The 20,813-nt window shown below is 39.6% G+C and overlaps 1 protein-coding gene across 21 annotated transcripts in view; it reads right to left on the bottom strand.

Annotated features, from left to right (window-relative positions):
• LOC109486666 (bromodomain adjacent to zinc finger domain protein 2B-like) overlaps nt 1-20,813 on the bottom strand; it is a 74,458-nt gene that overhangs the window by 21,971 nt on the left and 31,674 nt on the right. For 9 of the 21 annotated variants that reach the window (XM_019790525.1, XM_019790526.1, XM_019790541.1 and 6 more), the window contains 14 exons: nt 20,581-20,641; nt 20,105-20,219; nt 19,122-19,223; nt 17,559-17,739; nt 16,669-16,776; nt 16,082-16,143; nt 15,517-15,582; nt 14,096-14,149; nt 10,997-11,062; nt 3,751-3,795; nt 3,252-3,284; nt 2,125-2,190; nt 1,548-1,610; nt 646-723 (listed from right to left, as the gene is read on the bottom strand). In XM_019790525.1, coding sequence (XP_019646084.1) covers nt 646-723; nt 1,548-1,610; nt 2,125-2,190; nt 3,252-3,284; nt 3,751-3,795; nt 10,997-11,062; nt 14,096-14,149; nt 15,517-15,582; nt 16,082-16,143; nt 16,669-16,776; nt 17,559-17,739; nt 19,122-19,223; nt 20,105-20,219; nt 20,581-20,641 — 1,100 coding nt within the window. Of the gene's footprint in view, nt 1-645; nt 724-1,547; nt 1,611-2,124; nt 2,191-3,251; nt 3,285-3,750; nt 3,796-5,288; nt 5,376-10,996; nt 11,063-12,039; nt 12,073-14,095; nt 14,150-15,516; nt 15,583-16,081; nt 16,144-16,668; nt 16,777-17,558; nt 17,740-19,121; nt 19,224-20,104; nt 20,220-20,580; nt 20,642-20,813 lie in introns of all 21 variants that reach the window. The other 12 variants (XM_019790532.1, XM_019790527.1, XM_019790522.1 and 9 more) reach the window with 12 other exon arrangements.

Below are 20,813 nucleotides of genomic sequence, written 5' to 3' on the forward strand. Positions count from 1 at the left end.
CTGAGTAACGATACTCTTTTTACACAACCAAGTCTTTTATTCACAGCCGACATTTCGGTGACCGTCTGTCACCTTCCTCAGGGCAATTCTGACTGGTTCACATTGCACTGCAGCACAGGTAAGTATGCTAACTTTGGGTAGAAACTATTATTGTCAGCTTCTCTCCATTACACAAAACATCATAGTGCATTCAGTGTTTAAAGGAATCTGAACTTTCACTCTAGCAATGTACCATTTCAAAAGCAGTGAGACAACAGTAGCAGGGCTCAAAATACTGGGTGCATGTGCACCTTGGTGCACCCAAATTTGGAGCTGTGCACCCAATTTTTTTCTGTGGGTTCACCAGTGCACCTAAATATTTTTGTATGTATTTTAATTTTACATATTAAATGTATACAGTAATACTGGATATTCTTGGCATCTAAGTGTCAGAAAATCCTGTGTTGTAGTACTTGTTTAAGATTTTGAAGTTAGCTCCCATTTGAGGTTCAAGCTCAGAAGAGGCGCAGTAAGATCTGTACATTGGTTTTGTTTTATATGGTGCACCCAAAAAAATTTTCTGTGCACCTAAATTTTTAGGTTGGGTGCACCAGTGCACCTATTCCCAAAATTGAATTTCGAGCCCTGAGTAGCAAGGCCCCCTACCTTTGCCTCCTTGAGTTGCATGTCTTCCACAGGTTTCTTTAGCTCCTTCGCAATCTGCAACTCAAGACGACGTTGCTCCTGTAGAGTTGAAGATTCAAGTTCACAATTAATTTCTAACTCGATGTCCAAACATAATAATTGAATGATTGATTATTCAAATAATTTCAATAATTGATTTAGGCCACACCGCCTTAATTTTATGGATGACATTCACACGCGCATTGATTTTCACCTGTTCTAAAATAATGAAAATAAAAATCACCTCCTCCGAGGTTCTGGCCTGGCTCTAGGCTCTAGTTAGCGACAATGCCGAGCCGGTGGTAACTCTGGAGGACGGCACCCAGGCTACAAAACCTCCACAACTCAAGAACTTGTACGTACGTACAGTGCCGATTCATAAATTCCGCAAAAAGCCAGCATGTGCTGGCTTGTCGTATACGTCGCTATGTACAGCCTCAAATTCATTATACCAGCTTTGTTTTCCTGTGGTTTAGTAGCATTTTTATTTTTTTGTCAGAGTTTTTTTTTTATTCGCCCGCACGCACTACTTTGTGGGTATTTAGAGAATGTCATCCATGAAGTCAGTGTGGCCTTATGCTACAGAACAGAATATAGTACTGAGCGTCTAACAACATGTAGTTGATAGAACAGTTACTGGAGAATTGTCAGTTTGGCTACTCCACTAAGAAGTCAACAGTGTAATTCACTTCATGTTCGCGGAAGCAAAAGTTTGTGGTCTGAGAAAAATAGATGTGTTCATGTATACTTTTATGGTGGTGGCAGGTGCAGAAGGAAGAAAGCTGGTGAAATTTGTTCATGGTAATGATAAGTTTGTGGTGACAGTAAAAACCATAAAAGTATCACAAAAAATCGCGATGATCTAAAAACAAAGAAGATCTCACCATCTTTCTCTCCCTGGTGAGTTTTTTCTCCACCTTCTTCTCCTGTTTCATTCTTTCTCTCTCCTGGTAGAGAAAACATTCTCAAACATGTCAGTACATGTACATTTGTACCACTACAGGCAAAATCAACATACAGGAAAGCATGTTTACAATTATAGCTGCAGACACTTTTATGCATTGTATGCAGATGTCATAATGTACATTGAAATAGAAAGATAACAAATTTCTGACAGCATTTGGGTCAGATAGCTGAGGAAGACTGAGTGATTCAGTCGAAAATTTCTGGTGAGTCAAATTTTGAGTTGGAGAACAGTTTAATTTTTTTCATAATGTAATAATTACCAACTCAGATGAACTTTCATGCAAATTTCTGACAACTTGATCATAAATTCAGTTCATCCACAATTAATCTTGATGATTCCTGTATTAATATATATTACATGTATGATTATGAACAATTCTCTTCTACAATGCTCTTGTCAACTTTCCTTGAACACATAAAAAAAATGTTTTGATTGTTCCTTCTCTCATTTCTGTCATTCTCCCCCCCCCCCATTACTATTGGTATGTCCCTTACCTCAGCTTTTTTCCTGGCCTCCAGAGCTCTAACCAGCATCATGTGTTGTTTTCTTCTCTCCCTCTCCTGTAGGACCAACAAAACCTGTGTTAGTCCTCAACTTCTCTCAAAACTTATCAGTATTCTTGTGACGGCTTCTTAGCTCTGTGAAGGGATCGCTTAATGTGAGAAGAAAGAATAATATACACAGTTGCCAAGATTTTTTATTAAATCTTAATGCTAAATAAACTGCAGTAACACCTGTAAAAGCACTACATTGTACAATCCACATCTACATGTAAAGCCACACCTTGCCAGTCACCCAAAAAAGCCAACCAAATGGGCCTGTCTTTGTATGTTGCTTAGGAAACTACAACAGTTCCCTGAACAAGCAAAACAGAACCATTTTGTTGTGCAACATCCAAAAGACTGTGTTGACGTTTCACATTTATGTTCGGAATTAATGTAATGAAATATGAGGGCATTAAAACCATCCCTCAACAGAGACAGGGGGGGGGCGCCACAGACTTTCTGCAACCTGTACTGTACTGCTCACGGAGTCACGAGTTTTATAATATCTGTATGACATCACGGAAGCGGTGGATTGCTCATTCCTTGACAAAGACTGGAGTTGTACAGTCGAAAATTTGGGGGCTTTTTTTTTCTTCGGAAGGTCGGCTGTACCAAAAAGCGCCCTTGGAGCAAATTTTTGCACCGGCAAAAAAACACCTCTGCAGTTCCAACGCAAGCAGCTAGAGACACCAAATTTATGTCACTTCTTCCTTACTTTAACAGCTTTCTACCACATAAAAATCATGACTGTAGCATGTTTAAAACAGAAGATACAAAGCCCGGAAGGTCGGCTGCAGTACTAAAAAGCGCCGCTAGGGGGCGTCAAAAGTCAAATCAAGTGGCCCGCGTACTTTTTCAAAAGAGTAATGTCTCATGAGTATTTGTACCAAGTTTGGTGCTTGTATCACAATTTGAAAGATTTATTTCAGTTATCTGCCCCACTAAAGCAACTTCTGGACAGTTAGATGTAACAAAAAATTGTACATTCAGCACAATCTCAGATTGGATGAGATGAAGATATTTTCAACACAGTCTGAAGGATGCAAAGTCACCGCCTGTAAGCTTTACCAACATACCAGGAACAGCAGCTGCCTGCGTCTCTCCTTTTCCTAAAGGGTACGCCACAGAACAGGGTAAAGTGAGGGAGCAAAGGTCAAGGGTGCATTGTGGGTAGGCCAGGTTAGTGGGACACAAAAAGCAGCATTAACCAAAAATACTCAAAACATGCTTGCAGCACTTTTTGCAGTATTTTCTCTGCTTTAAAACAAGCTGCCTTGGTCTAACATATGGACTGCCTCAAAACCAACACCACTTCTACTTGAAAATTTTCATGAAAAAAATTATATTCTCTGCCAACTCTACATAATGTCCTTGCTGTAAACCATCATGAGTTAACAAGTATTATGCATGTCCTAAGGACAATTTTTTTTGTTCAAATAACCGAAAAACTAAGTTTGAAAAGCCAAATTTTACTTGTATACCAACTAAGTCCACAATACTGAAATATACCAGTATTTTTTTGTTATTTTTCAGGCAGTCCATAATACAGACAACACCAGACAAAACCTTACTCACCTGATTTTTCAACATGACTTGCTGTTGTCTTCTCATTTCCCTCTCCTGAAAATGATGAAGAAATGATTATAATTCCATTTCTGAGTCAACCTTTTCATCTGATGTTTATATAGTATACTTGCTAAAGCTTATATAGAAGCACAGAGAAGCAGAAGGTTGAAGGATAGCTGAGTAGGAAGTAAAGTAAGAAATCATCTGATGTTCACATACATGTACACTGTAGGGAGTCCGATGAGGGGGGAGGGGGGCGTTAGCCTTAATGACAAAATGGGATTTCATTAAAGAAAAGTTGAGTAGAAACAATGAAACAAAAAAGAAGGATAAAGAAGACTTCAGCTGCTTTTGATATGCAAAAAAAACTCAGGTTTGAGAAAGGCATCTGGGTTGAAAATAAATGGAGTTAAAAAGAAAATAACTGCACTGCAATGAACTTATCACGAAGCGTAGAGCTTCAGCAAAATCAGTGAAGCTTCCTGAAATGTTTTGCAAGCCGGAACAAGTCGTACAAGTCAAAACTAACAGTCAATCATAATCACAGCGCCAGCTAAGCAGTGGTGAGGGGTAAATCACACAGATACAACACAGGAACACCTAAAGCACTGGCTCAAGGGTTCGTACAAGAACTCATTAATTAACTCCTTCAAGACAGAAAAGATGATTAGGCAAGGAAGATGTAGCATTCTGGTAATTGTGTGTCATCATTTGAGGCCTGTGAAACAGTCTCTTGTACGTATACGTTGAGTTTGGTCCACTGCGTTGTACGAGATTTTTCTTTCCTTCCTTTGCTGGTTCACACCTTCTTTTTCTTCACTTTAGACCGCAAAGATCATACTTGTCTCCCACTATCCTGTAGTTCCCAAATTGGTAACCCTTCTGTACATGTACTTATAATTATGCACAGTATCTGCCTCATATGGAAATAGACATTTTCAACAGTCACTCCTACATTTGTACTCAACTCATTAACAATTTTGCTCTCTACATGTTTTGCACGATTTTCATCGCAATTTTAAAACTGTACGAACCCTAGACAACAAAAACACTCACAAACCAAACTACACAAGCCACCAAAAAATACCACAAACAGGACAAAGGATCAACACTAACATTACCACTGTGACATCTACAAGCAATAACTCAAGGGGGAGATGCAAGGATGGAAAGCGGCAGCGGAATGGGGTGCCGAATCATGAGCTATCTTTCCTGCAGCATAGCGGGCAGCAAGGTAACACAGAAACCAGGTTTGCCTCATGGTTGGGAGAATTTGGATAGAAGTTATCTTCTCTGAAATACACTGGTTTTGAATGAAACCACTCATAACAGACAGTACCAGTTTAATCTAAAACAGCACAATGGAGTATAAATTAATGATGTGCAGTGTATATGACATTAGAAAAGACTAAAAGTGTGATTATCACTGACAATCTTCTTGGTTTGGCTTCACCAACGAAGACAAAACCAGTCAGTGAAGTAACCATGTATCGGGCCCCATGAGGCAAATGAGGCGTTACTCCAAGGGTGAAAGTTCGAGTGCGTACCAGCCATCCCGTGGTAGCGAACGAGGGGCATGCGAACGTTTGCACGTGCACGCCCGGCTGCCAGCATGCTGCAGTGACAGCAGGAAACTGAGTAGCAGTGGAGAAAATAGTCCAGTTCAGATAGAGTTAAACAAGATCAAGAGCTGAATTCTCCCCAGGTGTTAGACCAAAGCAAAGCACTTCTGTGAAAGATGTAAGATTAAGTAAGCATGTCATATATCATTAAGAATGTCATAGTCGGAATAACTTAGATTTCAATACACACTCATATATCCATAGGTTTGAGGTAGGTGTACCCTATTTTGTCAGTATTTTTGTCAGTATACAGAGATACAAACATTTGGTATGTTTCAACATGAAGTTTGGTGCTTTGTACACATGTTAATGTCAAGTTAAATAAAGAAGAAGCATGGGTAAATAAATCATAATAACACTACAGAAGTATGGGTGAACCATAAAATATGAAAAGTGTCTTTTTTAGAATCTAAATGTGTAATAATAATGTGTATTGTCTTCTGCTTTAATGATCATACAATTACTCACAGTACACTGTGTATATTACATGTACGTTACTTTTGTAAGAATTATATTCCATAGTACAAAAAACCATAGCAGCGGCTATTTCTTTTATGAAAAAAAATTTAACGGCACTCAGTGGCCAATGTGCAGATGTTGTCACATCGGTGCACCAAATCTGTAGGGTGTTTTTGGCACCCAGACAGACAGATTAGCCTAAGAGGCTCGGTGGGCGTCACTCCACTGTACATGGTGGGGAAGTCGTGTAAAGTGCCTTTCCCAAGGGCACAACGTCGGGCCACAGTGAGTATTGAACCCAGGACCTCTCAGTTCCGAGTCCAACGCTCTAACCGTTGCGCCACTGACGCCACTATTTCTTTTATGAGATGATCAAAAAGCCTAGGAAACAGCAGAAAAGGGTAGTCTGCTTGACTGACCTTTGCCACCTTTAAATTTCGAAGTGTTACGGTTAACACAAAAACAAGCTAACCCCTAACATGGCCACCAAACATCACAAAACAACATGACCAAAAAAAGGACATAAAGAAAGACCAGCAACTGATTTTACTCTGTTGAACCATTCAATATTTCTTATCATGGTACATACTCGTATGTAACAACTTTTTTTCAATACACGTACCCATTCAATGTACCTAAAACTATAGTCCGGTTGCCAAACCCCCGATTTTTGGAGAACCTTGCAATGCGGTCCATACAAAGTTTTTTTGTTGTTTCTATATCTCTGAGGTATGCTCTTTCAGAATCTGAATGATGCCACTCTGTCATCCTTGGGCAATTCGCACAATATGCAAATTAAGGTGGCCATTACTGAAAATCCAGTTTTCGTCAATATTTCAGTAACTACTCATGGTATCAGAATAATTTTGGTGTCTATCCCCATCTTTTGAGGGATAACGAATTAAATCAAGCCATTTCAGTAAAGATAGAACCACTATTTTTTGCTAAATATGCAAATTTGGGCCGCGCAATATGCAAATTAGGGCGGCCATTACTGAAAATCTGTTTTTCGTCAATATCTCAGTAACTACTCATGGTATCAGAATAATTTTGGTGTCTATTCCCATGTTTTGAGGGATAACGAATTAAATTAAGCCATTTCAGTAAAGATAGAACCATTATTTTTTGCTACATATGCAAATTTGGGCCTTGTCTGTTATTAACGCATCTGGCTGCCAGCAAGGAGGGGTCCTAATTCCGACCCATGTTCCATGCAAACGCACATGCCTTGGTATAGTTTATCTGACCCAAAACCTGTTCAATATTGAAAGACAATTGTAAGTTTACTTAAGTCTAGATGGCAGATGTCTTCTAGCATGAAACGCCGCTTGCGTATGATTGTAGACACTGGCTGTTGGTTAGCTCTGGGACATATATCTGTGTTGGGTATGAAGTCCTGTCGTCTGATGCTTAAGATCTTCCTCACGCATTCACTATCAGAAGCATCCAGTGATTCCAGTCTCTTTTCTCTTTTCTTGGCTGATTTCCACATAGTAGGTTTCAAAGCCAAGCTGGTTGAAGGCTGCTGAGGCCTTTCCAAGTCTACAGTCTAGCTCATTGTCCATCTGTCCTTTGTTGTTGATGGAGCTCCCGAGGTAGGTGAAGTTCTCCGCCACTTTCAATTTGTTCTCGTCAATGGTCACACTTCTAAGAGGAGTGTGTGTCCCTATCAGCATGTTAATTGATGGCTCTGATGCTGAGCGCAATGCTGTCTGCAGACGGACTATGTTGGTCACTAGGGGTTGGAGGTCTCTGGCATTTTCCGCTATGTCGTCTGCAAAGTCAAGGTCGGCAAACTTTGTCTCTGGAACCCACTTTACCCCCCTTTTCTCCTGTTGCTTCCCAAGTACCCAGTCGATAGCCACGGGAAAGAGGATCTGTGACAGGACACAACCTTGGAGGATCCGTCTTCAAACCACCAGCTGTATCTAGATTCCTTCAACCGTCCGTACGTACACAACACTTCGAGTTTCAGTATATCTGTTTAACTGCATACATAAGTTTACTTGGCAGTCCATAACTGTACATGATAAAGAGGGACTTTAGATGCTATCAAACGCCTTGCAGAAATCAATGAATCTGATAGCTAAAGGGGTTTGCAGTTCAGCACATTTCCTCCACCGCAGGGTGAAGATCTGCTCAGCACAGGATCTCTTTGAGCGAAAGCTAGCTTGTAGCTCGCACCTCCCAGAGGACCTTGCCTACTGCATCTCTCATGCGGTTCAGGAGGCATTTGTATTACACCTTCACTGGTACAAAAAAGAATTGTCACTCCCCTTAAGTTATCACATTCATTCAGGTTTCCCTTCTTTGGAATGCACACTTTAAGCCTATGTCACAATTCAAGAAAGGGGCCCGCTCGGCGCGTTTTTGGCCTGTGTTTTGGCACTACCGAATTTGGAACGGGACCTGAAAGGCAATAGGCGGGGTTCCCGACGGCTGCCGGCCTATTTTTTGGCCCCGCGACGTCGCCAAATTGATTTGACTCAAACTTAAAATCACTTCAGGCCCCGGCGGGCAAGGTACGCCGAAGCGACCCCGTAACCTCACCGGACCAAACCGTAACCTAGCCGCCGGGTCACGCACAGGCACCTGTCCAAGATTATGAAGTCACGTGTGCTGTTCTGTGCTTGAATTGTTCAGAAGAAGGTAGTTATAGACAATATAGAAGGGTACTGTGCTATTCTCGACATTGTTACATCATCAGTCAGTCATAGTGACCATACACGGGTCTGCGCATCAACCAGCAGGGCCAAACCCACCATACCAGCCACAGGCGTACCAGCCTGGGACCTGCCAGGATCGCCCCTTGACCCCGCCAGGGACCCTGTAGCTGCCCGGCCGGAATGCAAGAGCTTGTCGGCACCCTATCGCATCCCGCACGGGTCTGACAGAAGACTGACTGGGCACCGGACGGGTCCCTAACAGAAACCGGTCGTCAAGGGGACCAAAGTTTTGTGAAGTTTAAATAGAAGCCGCCTCAGCGCCCCGACAGGGAGCCGTAAAGGAAAATTCAATTGTGACCCTGACAGCCGGCGTACGCTCGGCTTCATGACGCCGACCGGCGTCTACACCGAGAACATGCCGAGCGGGCGCCGTTTCACATGTGACTCCAGCTGAACTACTGATCCGTTCTTCCATTCCTCCAGCACTTCCCTGTGATCGCCGTTGAATGCCTGCTTTATTCCAGGGAAGGCGTACTAGGGAAGACGGCTATGGTTCTATTAAAGCGTTTGCGATGTACGGCGATCAGAAAAGCATCCATCTCACAACACAGTCACCCTCGGCTTTCAGCATCTCTGAAGTGATGCCATTCATGCCTGGTGACTGACTTCAGCTTCAGAGATGTCCTCGATCTAAACAGGTAATGGGTGTAGGTGTTCATCAAAGACTAATGCTACTGAGGTATGGCTTGAGCTGTTTAAGACTTTTTGAAAAGTATTCTGCCCACCTGGCAAGCTTGTCCTCCCCCTAAGACAGTGGTAGGGTCCCATCCTTCGCCTTAATTAGGACTGTGCACTTTTGAGCGGCCGCTGGTCATCTTTTTGGAGATCTGTTAAGCTTTGGTCCCAATTGTAAAAAAAAAAAGTCCCTGGCGGGTAGTTCCCGGGCTGTTTTTGACACTTTCAGGCGTGGGACACCCCGCGGCTACCGGGCTATTTTTTTGGCCTGTCCGGGAATCAAGAAGAATTCAACTCTGACTTAAATTCTACACGGGCCACGCTGACATAAAATCCAGGACGTCAAGTTAGCGCTTTATTCTGCCTGTACACAGACGCTGGTAAGGCACAGGTGTGGGCTTATGAAGGGTCTAATATTTTTTTGAACAGATTGTATCATTTATCAACATTTCTATCAGTGTTCAGAGGTACAGGCGTCCATGCTATATACTGGTTAGTTTTTGCATAATTTGCATTAAATTTTGGTGTGATCAGTACTGGGATGGTTTATTCTGATTATCTAGCCTTCAAAACATATATGTATAGTATGTGTATTGTATCAAAATTATTGTTGATACCATGAGATCTATTGAGATATTGACGAAAAACAGATTTTCAGTAATGGCGGCCTAAATTTGCAAATTAAGCACAAAAATATCTATTTGATCTCCACTGAAATGGCTTATCCTCAATAGTTATTCCAAAAAACATGGGGAAAGACACCAAAGATATTATAATATCATATGTAGTTACTGAGATATTGACGGAAAACAGATTTTCAGTAATGGTGACGTCTGATTTGCCTATTGTGCGGCTTTAATTTGCATATTCAGCAAAAAAAACGGTTTGATCTTTACTGAAATGGCTTAATTCCATTCGTTATCCCTCAAAACATGGGGATAGACATCAAAATTATTCTGATACCATGAGTAGTTACTGAGATATTGACGAAAAACAGATTTTCAGTAATGGCCGCCCTAATTTGCATATTGCGCGGCCCAAATTTGCATATTTAGCAAAAAATAGTGGTTCTAACTTTACTGAAATGGCTTAATTTAATTCGTTATCCCTCAAAAGATGGGAATAGACACCAAAATTATTCTGATACCATGAGTAGTTACGGAGATATTGACGAAAACTGGATTTTCAGTAATGGCCACCTTAATTTGCATATTGTGCAAATTGCCCAAGGATGACAGAGTGGCATCATTCAGATTCTGAAAGAGCACACCTCAGAGATATAGAAACAACAAAAAAACTTTGTATGGACCGCATTGCACGCTTATCGGTCTCTGCCACCAGACTACTAATGCCTGTGCATGATCAGTCACCATTGTTAAGGAAAATGCAATATTTACAAAGAAACGTGTTAATGTATTGTGACAAGGGAGAAGTAAGGTGTTGCACCCTAATGCACAGTTCAAGTGAAAGCCATATAAAAGACCTTGCTGAGCCTTAAGAAAGCAGCTTCTAGCTTTGAGATTTTCAGTGTCTTCACACCTCACAATTATGTGATTTCTTACAAATATCACCTTAAGCCAAACTTGTAAGCAGTTATCCAAGGGGTTAATATTATAACCAAACAAGTCTGAATGATTATTGGTGATTTGTTGTTAGTTGGTGAGAATTCCACACCTAAATCAGGTAAAAGAAAAATCAGAGAGGGATTTCCAAAACCAAATGCAGAAGAAAAAACCAAACCGAAGGAAAACCCAAAATTGTTGACTTTCCAACCTTGGCCTTTTTCATGGCTTCTTCCAATCTTTGCTTGTCTTGAAGTTCTTTCCGTTTCTTTCTTGCCTGTGCATGCAAAATGACTGGTTACTAGTGATCTTCTGCCTTCTACTAAACACAGTACTGTATACAGAACTACTGTCACAAATACCCAGTAACATTAGATGATCCTCAGAAAGAATCATGAAGTATCAAATTGAAAGAAAGTGAGAGAAATCAACAAATTTGATACCTTTCATCGTTATCTTATTTTTGTGGCTAGTACATGTAGTAGTACACAGTATACAGATTATATAATATGCAGCTCTTATTCCGCACACAGAGACGCCATAATCACAATTATGTTTCCTTGCTCCAAAGCACAGACAAGAAATCTCAACTTTTAAGAATAAAGCTAAGTTTTTCATAGGCCAACTCATCCAAAATATGACAGTCACAAAATGCCTTGAAAGTGCAATGCATTTCATGGGTCTATCTTGTATTCATATATTTTGGACAGCATGTTTCCTATGTATATACTGTCTGTGCTTAGGCCACACCAATTTAATTTCTTGGTTAACAGATTTTTCTAGATAAAAAAATGGAGCGGGCGGGCGAAAAAAATAAAATAAAATAAAAACAGGCCTAGGCATCCTATTATGGCCCAACATGGTATGATAGGAGCCATGAAGTCAACACACCAGGCTGGTTCAAAATTTAAACAATGAATTTTGAACTTTTAATGATACCATTGCATTGAAAGATGGAATAACTGTAACAACTAGGATAAAAAGGACTGTTTTCAACTGTTCAGGGCAAAATATGAGCATTTTGCAGTTGATTCTGAATTTTTATTTTTATTTGCAAATCAGAAAAAATGAAGCGGCGAATCCGTTAACCAAGAAATTAAATTGGTGTGGCCTTATGGACAAGGAACAAGTCATGTTACAAAAATATGCTCTGACACAGTACATGTAGGTTATGTTCTGTAGTACTAGTAAGTCAGGCTTCAGAAGCACAACAATGGTGTAGTACACATGTAAAGGAAGAGGAAACTGAGATACCATGAAGATTTGTTGAGCCACTTTTTGCCTCTCCTAGTGCAGTGGTTAGTTGTGGAGAGAGACAGAGAGGAGAGGTTAGCATGAGGTGGAAAATAAATTGGGCAGAGTTTGGTGTTCCAAGACCGATGACGACATCAGAACTACCACTGTTTCGGCTGTTAGTAAAATAAAATGAAGGCACACCAATTGTTTTATCTAAAATGTAGTGTTTTTTTTTCAAAATCTTATTTCAAATTCCTCATTTTGTTGATAAAAAATAAAATTAAGACACACCAATTTTTTTATCTACAACTGTAAGGTATAGTTGTTTCTTTCACAATCGTCTTTCAAATTCCTCCTTTTGTTGATAACCTTTCAATCCTCGTGGCCTGGAATCTGATTCATTACATCTTTTTAAAAACTGAAGAATGTTTTTGCACATCAAGCCTTCAGTTGGTGGAATTAACCAAATGCCTTCAACCGAAATTCATAACATAAGACCTTTCATCAAAAGTAGACTCTTTAACCAGGTGAAAATTAACTGTTTTGACTTTGAAACTCATGAATTTGTAGCTTTTCTAACTCTTATACCAAGTTGCTCAATACACATTGAACAACACATACATCAAGATTAGTCTCCACCAGACTCCTTTACAGGCTGAATAAATAATCGAAATCAGTCTTAAAAAGAGAATATAATTGGCAAGGAAAGATACATAGCCAGTAAAGTAGGACAAATTGGCCTATATTCTTCCATGGCCAATTGTATTCCCCTTTTTAGGCCACTGACAATTTATTCAGCCTGCAAAGGAGTCTGGTGGAGAGCGTATATAAACTAAGATAATAGGGTTTAACAAATACACTCAACAAGGGCTTGGAACAGCAGATTGTGTAACTATGAAAAAGTGTCAAAGAAATAAGGAGTTATGCAGCAAAGAGTGACATCTAAAGAGCATATTATGGAATAGTGAGCTGTCACCATGGCTAGAGAGGGTGGTCAACACTCTCACTGGAAATATCACAACAGGCAGGAGAAAAAAACAGCTTTCTTCCACTGTACACTGTTGATGTCTATTTTTCTTCCTTTATGAAAATTGTGACATTTTTTCAGTGGTTTTGCAGTTTTTGCAGTGCCTTCATGCGAAATCACGACACTGTGAAATTTGCCAAATATTTTGTACAATAGAAGTGTTTCAGCTACGAACTTCAAAAACTGTGAAACCGTCTTTTTCCATAATACCACGAAATAAAACCACTGCAAAAGTACATGTAAATACATTTTACAGTATTCTCCACCTTTTGAGGACTGTGGTTCATAATAAGATGGGCCGAATATCAGAATAACTCAATACAACAAATTCCAAATCAGCACATAACTGTATGTTATGTTATATCTTACAACATAAGATACATGTACATGTATGTCTGGGAGGATTCTGTTGACCCTAACATCAACCACTATACAAGGAAGAAAGCTGATGCCACTGGAATGGCATTCATCTGTTCAGTCAGAAAGGAAGTTTGCACCAAAAATATGGAACAAAGATGTCCACACAAAAACTTACCTTTCATGATACCTGTTTAGTTCCCATCTTCAGACACCACAAACGTTCTAATCTATGCTTAACACTTTAGTGGATTTTAAGTATTCTTGACGTTTAGTTGAAGTACTGTACATGTAAATGTATCTTTCGAATTCACATACCTCTCAGAATGTACAACTACATTTGTAAAACTGAGTTATCACGCAATCATCTGTGTACCTTGTCTTTATTATCAAAAGGGGTCTGATAAACTACTTATCTGATAAATCAGATAATATTATCGCAGACAGGGCTGAAACTACATTGTGGGATGGTCTCAAATGTTTGAACTTTGCTTTCATTCAAAATTTATTTATTACAGTAAACATAAGTTACTGATCATCATCACATAACGTGTGTTGACCGAACGCACTTCTTTAATGCACCAATTAATGGTAAAATTGAGTGTAAGATTTTGGGGTGAACTGATGTCGTTTACGAACAAAGTGCAAACGTTGAGACCATCCCTGAAGAAGACGAAGGCCGGTACGTACTTCCAAGATCTGCCTCTGTTTCATCTGCTTCTGGAGGTGGACTTGGACTTGATACTGCATGGTCAAGGGCAAATGAGGAATGACCTTCAACTCGGCAACACCAAGAAAAACAAGCTTGTTCCATCAACAAACAAAAAAAAACAAAAGCTATTCTACACATGAGGGGGGAGTTGTTGTGTGTGTGAATCATACCTTTTGCAAAAATAAACCCAGAAAATTTTTCAGTTTGAAAGTTTGGATAATCCAATGAAGTAAACATGAAATGAAACGACCCATTTTACTCTTAATGTGGTGACATCATCAAAGCCTGTGCACGACTAAGCTAAGATTTCAGAAGAGTCAGTCTTTCCACCTGAGGTTTTTTAGACGTACATGTAGCTATAACTTGTTTTTTTTTTCACTTAAGGCCACACCGACTTAATTTCATTACCAAAAATAAAAATGCTACTAAACCACAGGAATACAAAGCTAGTATGATAATTGTGAATTTGCGGCAGTACGTAGCGTCGTATACTAGTATGACAAGCCGGCACATGCTGGCTTTTTGCGGAATTTATGAATCTGCACTGTGCGTATGTACTGAGTTCTTGAGTCGTGGAGCTTTGGTAGCCTGGGTGCCGTCCTCCAGAGTTACCGCCGGCTCTGCATTGTCGCTAACTACATGTACCATGGACTACCCAGGCCTAGAGCCAGACCAGAGCCTCAGTGGACATGATTTTTTTTTTTGAGAGAGAGCAGGCGAAAATCAATGCACGCGCAGATGTCATCCATAAAATTAAGCCGGTGTGGCCTAACTGTTAAAGAAATTGAACCTACTTTACATTGCATACTACTCTATAATTGTAGGGCAAAATTGACAGAGTTTGCTAAATTTGATGTCTGATAGAAAAAAATCATGCAAAAGTTTCCATATACTCTTAGATTTGGGCCAGAGTATGTGAGTGAAGTGAGCACCTCATTTGCCCTTGCATGCATTCACTATACCTCATTTATATAGGGAAGCTAAATACAATGTTTGTAGAGAAGGAAAATATTCTGGAAAAAATTATCCTTTTTTTTTTTCTTTTTTTTTGTGAGGGAGGGGGTACATGTACATTGTGTTACATGCTCCTGGAATTCTTTTGTTTTCTGCTAATAAACCATTTTGAGTAACAGACACACACAAACTTTTGTGACCTTAGTCAAACCATAATCATGAATATATACAGAGTACATTAAACACTACCAACTTGAAGTCACATCAGAAAATTCTGCAACTACATTGTACATGATCTGTTCACACTGAGGACCAAGCACATATCTTTCAATCATTATTTCCCCCCCCATCAACAAACATAGTTGTGCCCATGTTCACAGAAAGTAAGCTTTAATAGCATTATTTTGGACTGAACCAAGTTAGGAATGAGGTGTGTCCACCATACCTCCATGAGTTGCTGGGCCTTCATCTCTTTCTCCATCCTGATCTGTTCCAGCCGCTGCATTTTTTCCTACAATAATAATAAATTACCCTCACTTAAAAACATACTTCTTTACATCATTCTGCAGTCTGTGCTATAGTATTGTACAGTACATTCCACACAAGAAATCAGAGATTTCAGAATTTCCGAGAAGTCCCAATCTTTCAGTATTTGGAATTGTCAGCTTCCTAAATTTTCCTGTAATTCTTGCTGATTTTCAGGCAGATTCTGAGACCTTTGAAAACCTGTCATTCTGCTTGTCAATCCATGTACATGTCTGCACAAGCATACACACAAACCCACTGTTCTGCCACTCAAAACCATACTTCTATACCCAGAAGTAACAAACTTGACTTGTAAGGTACATAACGTTATGTCTAAAAAAACTGGTTTGTTACACTATAGAGGATCATACTGGAACATTTAACTTTTGTACATACTGGGTAAATTGGCACTTTAACATGATGTACTGTAGGCCATAAGAACATTGTCTGAATTTCTAGGACCTGTCTGAATTTTTAGGACCTACCTGCTGTTTGAGAAGTTTGATTCTTTCTTTCTGTCTTCTCTTCTCTTCTGCTGCCATCATTGCTGTAAACACAGGAAATACATGTACATCAAAACATTCAGGTTACTCTCAGTCAAACAAGAGGAACACAGACTGGAGCGCATACGTGTATATATATTACCAACATACAGTTACTATTCCATGTTCTATTATTTCAGAAGTTTGAACCACCAAGACCACTGTATTATATTATGATTTTGAGTTGCTTATTTAATTATAAATGTATTGACTTAGATGTAGTATACTTGTTTTCTGCATAACAAACCATTTTGAGTAAAACCTAATATGTAGTGACCATTTTTAGTATATCTATGTTTAATCATTATTATATGTTCCATTACTTCCTTTGTATTTTACATTTTCATAGGATCCCTTGGAAATTGGCCGTTTTTGGTTGAAGGGACAACCCACGCATACCAGGGATCAATAAATAGATAAATAAAAATGGTCACTTTATGAATAGCAGGAATTTTTTTGAAAATACTTCAGCAGTAAGGCTTCATTTAGGTACATCTGCAGTAATGAACAGTAATTAAACTACAACCTACCCTGTTGTCTCTTGGCCTCCTTGGCAGCCTGTACTTGAGCCTGTTTCTCAATCTTCCTGCGCAGCTTGGCTTCCTGTACCCGTTTGGCCATCTCTGCAGATACAAGGGCTGAAGTCCATAACATGTCATATTTTGAATGTGCTGGGGGCATGCCATAGCAAAAAAAAAGCAGCTACATGAAACAGATTTTCTACTTTCTACTCTGCTCTACTCAAAACAAAATGGAGAAACATAATCATAGAAACTTAGACTTGAAGACAGAGGTATTCTTTATCATATTGAACAAGAATGTATTCTGGCAAGCCACCATCCTTTAGGTAGCATCTATGTGACAATACTGCCTCCTGTTGTTTATAAAAGGAACTGCATGTAGTATTCTATGTGGTACTGTTGAGACGGCACAACACAGTTTTAGCCCTATGGGGATTTCTATAGTTAAGGACCCCAAAGTGACTCACTTCGGCTCACTGAAAATCATAGTAGGGTGCACAAGCAAGGTTCCGCATTTTGATATGTCTAATTTCAGGGTATGGTGTACAAAATATGTGAAAATGAGCTTAAGTTTGCCGGCTAGTTCTCTTCTCGCGCCCTCTTTTATTAGCACCACTGCGGAGGTCATGGAACTGCAGCCGACGCACAGTACTAGGCGGGACAAGTATCCAAGCGCAAATCTACGCCGACTGAACACACAGCATAATTCAACTTTTACAGTCTCAAAACTGACGTATTCCTCTAACATTCACCACAGGTCTCATCTCGATGCCATGCACAGAACAATTTCTCTAGTATTGTGCAGCACTACATTGTGCCCAGACTACTTTTCACTATGGCCCATAAATACTGTGTTGTGCTGCCTTGAAACCATATTCGGTAGCATTTTCATCACCCACCTTGTTGCTCCATCTTTCTTTTCATCCTCATCTCGACGGCCTTCCTTGCGAACTCTTGTTGCTCCACCTTGCGGTCGTCTCGTTTCTTCAGCTTGTCGGAGGATGGCGGTCTGCCCCGCCGGACGCCGTCTCTTGTTCGCTGCAAGATTTGTTCTTCTGTTAGGAGCACATATTCTGTTCCCTGGAGGGGAGAGGTCAGAGCCCAAAGGTCAGAGGTCAGAAGAAGCCCAGAATAAGAAGCACGACGGCAGAGCGTACTGCATCTGCACGAAACCCTGATTTTTCAAGGTTTTTGTTGGTCAATGTTTTCATGGTTTTTGTCAATGTTCTCATGATTTTTCATGGTTTGTCAATGTTTTCATGATTTTTCATGTTTTTTGTTGGTCAATGTTTTCATAATTTTTCATGGTTTTTGTCAATGTTTTCATGATTTTTCATGTTTTTGTCAATGTTTTCATGATTTTTCATGGTTTTTGTCAATATTTTCATGATTTTTCATGGTTTTTGTTTGTCAATGTTTTCATGTCAATGTTCAGAATTTTGCCTGTTGCAGAAAAAATATTTTTTCAACACAACATTTTGAAACTACAGGATGCTAACCCTACATGATTGTGTATATGCGCGAATACGACCTTATATGAGACGTTCTGCCAAAGTGCTATGCATAATACATTACGGGTTTCGTGCAGGTGCAGTACGTTCTGCCAGCGTGCTAGAATAAGACCTTGTATGTTTTCTAAAGTAGGTGCCACTGAGTAACCCTCTAGTGAGCGAAATTCTTCAACACTGGTGACCTTACATAAACATGTTACTGAGACCGTAAAAAAATCAAGACAAAGCAGAGAAAAATTGTTAGTCAAACCAAAACCCAAAAGCATAATAAAGAAGAAAACAGAAAATGGCCACGTACAAGTATCAGTTCAAACATAGAAACATTTTAATAATCATACACTTATCAACAAAATTCATCTCATACACTTATGTAGCACTAATGTCTGTGATTCATCACAACTGAATGTCAGAAAAATCTATCAGATTAATGGACAGGTCAACTAAACTTTGTTATATGATTAACTCCAACTGTTACATGTACATCACTTTTTGAAAATGAACAGATCTGTCTACTCCCCTGCATCATTATAAGGCCACACCAATTTGATTCGTTGGTTCTTGCATTTTTTCAGAAAAAATGAGGCGACAGGGCGATAAAAAAATAAAAATAAAAACAGGTCTAGGCATCCTATTATAGCCCCAAATGCTACGATAGGAGCCATGAAGTCAACACAAAAGGCTGGATTAATATTTAAACAATGAATTTTAAACTTTTAAACAAACATTGATATATGACAAGCCTGTAACAACTCTGAAGAGAGGGGAATTTTGAATTTGATTTTAGAGGCTGAAATGTTTTGTTTTTTTTTGCAAATCAGAAAAAAAACTAAGCAGGCAAATCCGTGAATCAACGATTTAACTTTGTGTGGCCTTAGGAACCGACAATGTTAGCCATTTGTAAGTCGGACATGACTGGACAATGTAAGGTTGACACAAGGTTAGTCCACTCACATTTGCACCGTTCCTGCACTCAATGAAGTCTCCAATGTTTGTCTTAGGGCTGAAGCTGAAGTTCTCTCTAGTCAAGTCTGTGATGCCACATCTGTCCAGGTACTGGGTGGGGGGAAACATCATTATCACAACAGCTCTTCATATTAAAACATGTAATCAGAAATTTCAGGAACTACTTTTGGTTTACCGACTTCCGGGAAGTGTTTTTGGGAATGTGTTGGAAGTAGGGGTGGGTACCTGTATAGAAAATTCAGGTCCAGGTCCAGATCAGGTTCAGAGGATCAGGTCCAGGTCCGGACCTAAACCTGGACCTGATTATTGTACTGTTACAGTAGTACTATGTATATCATATTTTGGAGCGGGAAACACGAGTACAGGTCACTCACTAGTGTGTTACATATTATGTTCAAGTTGTACAATTTTGTATATTGAAGCTGAACACAGTTACAGAAAGAGACAAACATGGATTAAGGCCAATCTAGTTTAATTCAGGGTTATTTTCTTTACCTGTCATGGCCAGATTATCTTAAGATGTGCGTATAATCAGGCCCAATGACCCGGTTTTCACATTTCTGTTTTTGTACTCTGTTCCCGAATGTTGTTCTGGTTTAAACAGGTCCGGCTTAAACAGGTCTGGTTTAAACAGGTCCCCTATAGCTAGTTGGAACGGTGGAGTGGATTGCATGATGTAATTTAGTCGTGTATTACACTACTCCCTCTTATGCCCACTTACTCCCTCCCAGATCACCTCCAGGCCTGACCTATCAATCATCTGTCAAAATCACCTCCCACCCACACTGAAGCAATTCAAACAGATGGACAACCCACAACTCAGCCACGCAAAAATACATATACCTCTGCACCCAGAAGTAAAAATAGTCTAGTTTCAGTCTTTCAAAAATTACATCAAAGAGTACTGGTAACAAGATACTGGAAGGGAAAAAGGCATGCAGAACATGGCTGCATCAAAGAGCATGACTCACCCTCTGAACCTCAGGATAAGTACGTAGTTTTTTCCCACAGGGTGCGAGGTAACACACGTCACCCTTGATCCCTCCTCCTGGACCAATGGCTCGGATTCTGGTCTCCCTTCTCCAGCTGAGATAGAATGAGAATAAAAAATTCTTTATTGAATATTCCTGCCCTGGAGGGCTAAATGCACAGATGACTACTAGTACATGTGATGTAACGGGTATGAAAATACCAAAACCTAGTAACACTAAAACACTCAGTCTATGCACTAATATGCAGTGTAACTGTCTTGTAAATCTGTATTCTTATGAACATGAGATGTTACAACATATTTTTTCCATTACATGATCACTGTCCCCAAAAGATAGATAGTAATGTGGCCTGCCTTGCCATGTTAATTGTTAGGCATGATTTTGACATGTCTTCTACAACTTGTATGTTCTAACCAAGTAATAATCAAACAAACTTGACTCCTAGCTCCACTTACCCATGTTCCAAGGGTATTCTAACTTCCCTCAAGTCGATGATTCTTCTTCTTTTTCTAAAGCCTGCAACACAACAAAATTTATTCATCATTTCAATTTAATCCAAGCTCAATTTGATAATTTACTAACATTTTGCAACTTTTTTTGCAACATGTATGTATTCAGTATTATGTATAGTAAATATGCACACACTGCATATCAATTGTTTTATTGCAAGCTCATGCCTGAAGGCTAA

Source organism: Branchiostoma belcheri, unplaced genomic scaffold (genome assembly GCF_001625305.1).
Source record: "Branchiostoma belcheri isolate BF01 breed outbred unplaced genomic scaffold, Haploidv18h27 scaffold82, whole genome shotgun sequence".
NCBI lineage: Eukaryota > Metazoa > Chordata > Leptocardii > Amphioxiformes > Branchiostomatidae > Branchiostoma > Branchiostoma belcheri.